General features: G+C 55.8%; 1 protein-coding gene across 1 annotated transcript; it reads right to left on the bottom strand.

Annotated features, from left to right (window-relative positions):
• Positions 1–131: 131 nt before the first annotated feature.
• Positions 132–793, bottom strand: LOC108865177 (uncharacterized). Its single transcript, XM_018641948.1, has 2 exons — positions 293–793; positions 132–206 (listed from the first exon to the last, which is right to left on the bottom strand). Exons 1-2 carry the CDS (start codon positions 791–793, stop codon positions 132–134), a joined length of 576 nt encoding a protein of 191 aa, XP_018497464.1.
• Between the last annotated feature and the right edge of the window lie 281 nt (positions 794–1,074).

The raw sequence follows: 1,074 nt of genomic DNA, 5'->3' as shown, positions 1-1,074 counted from the left end.
TCCTGATGAGGGCAGTGACTGACACCTTCCGGCGACAAGCCTGGCGCTTCGAAAAACAGGGTTCGCCGCACCTCTTCTCGCAGCGTGATACCTCTGATTCCTCGTGACTGCACTGACGCTGGCACGGCGCTTCACAAGGACCACAACGTCGGCCGCATATCCTTTTGCATGGGTGGCCGCAGGGGAGTGTTTTGTTGCATTCCAACCTACAAGGTCGGTGGCTTCGACCCGCCCGACAGACGTCGCAATCGCCGGTACAGCGGTGCCCGCATCGGTGCACGAACTCACAGGCTTCGATGCATTTCTCATCGGGCTTCCCTCTGGTTCCCTGGCAGCTCTGCTCCACTGTGTGTTGACAGCTCAGAACGTTTTGGACCTTGACTTCACAGGTTCTCGAGATCTCCTCAAGCTGTCGGGATTCGGAACACGGGACGCGCATCGAGTGACCGCAATTCAATTTGAGCTCGTTGCCGATGTTGCACAAACTCACGACGAAGCCGGAGTTGTTCGAGGAGCTACAAACGACTTTGACGAAATGCCCACAAGGGGACATGGCCTCGACGGGAACCTTGCAACACGACGTAATGAAGTGCCGGTCCTCTCGCTTCCCACAAGGGATCTTGACGAGATGCTTGCACGGGCCTTCTACAAAAATCGATTCTTTGCACTCCAGAGCCTTCTTGGAGAGGTATGCCTCATCGCGACTCACGTTACACGGAGCGGAACAAGAATGTCCACAGCCCAGCGTGACCTTGACCACCTTCCCGCAGAAGTTCGCAGCGTTTTCAGACATGTTACAGCTCACGGTGACCGAGTGCCCGCAAGAGGCTTCCTCCCGTACCAACTCGCTGCACATAAGGGTTCGTTCCGATTTAACATCCGGATTGGTAGAGTCTTCGCAGCGGACCTTGATATGGTGTCCACACGTCAGTTCCACGTCAACCATCCGCGGGCAAATGAATGAGTCAAGGGCCTGCAGATGGAGACACATCAGGGTCTCTGAATGGCCACACGGGAGATGAATATTCGGCACTTCTACCGCACACTTTGAGGTGAGTAGAGCCAGGTCTTCGC

This window comes from Galendromus occidentalis, unplaced genomic scaffold, assembly GCF_000255335.2.
Source record: "Galendromus occidentalis unplaced genomic scaffold, Mocc_1.1 scf7180000076386, whole genome shotgun sequence".
NCBI classification, from domain to species: Eukaryota; Metazoa; Arthropoda; class Arachnida; order Mesostigmata; family Phytoseiidae; genus Galendromus; species Galendromus occidentalis.
This window is presented reverse-complemented; position numbering and strand designations above follow the sequence as displayed.

Bases quoted from the DNA above. Each gene is read 5' to 3' on its own strand.
- LOC108865177 (XM_018641948.1), bottom strand. From the start codon at position 793: ATGTCTGAAAACGCTGCGAACTTCTGCGGGAAGGTGGTCAAGGTCACG. The intron at 207-292 runs GCCTGTGAGTTC...CCGACCTTGTAG, and splicing joins CCGATGAGAAATGCATCGAA to GTTGGAATGCAACAAAACAC.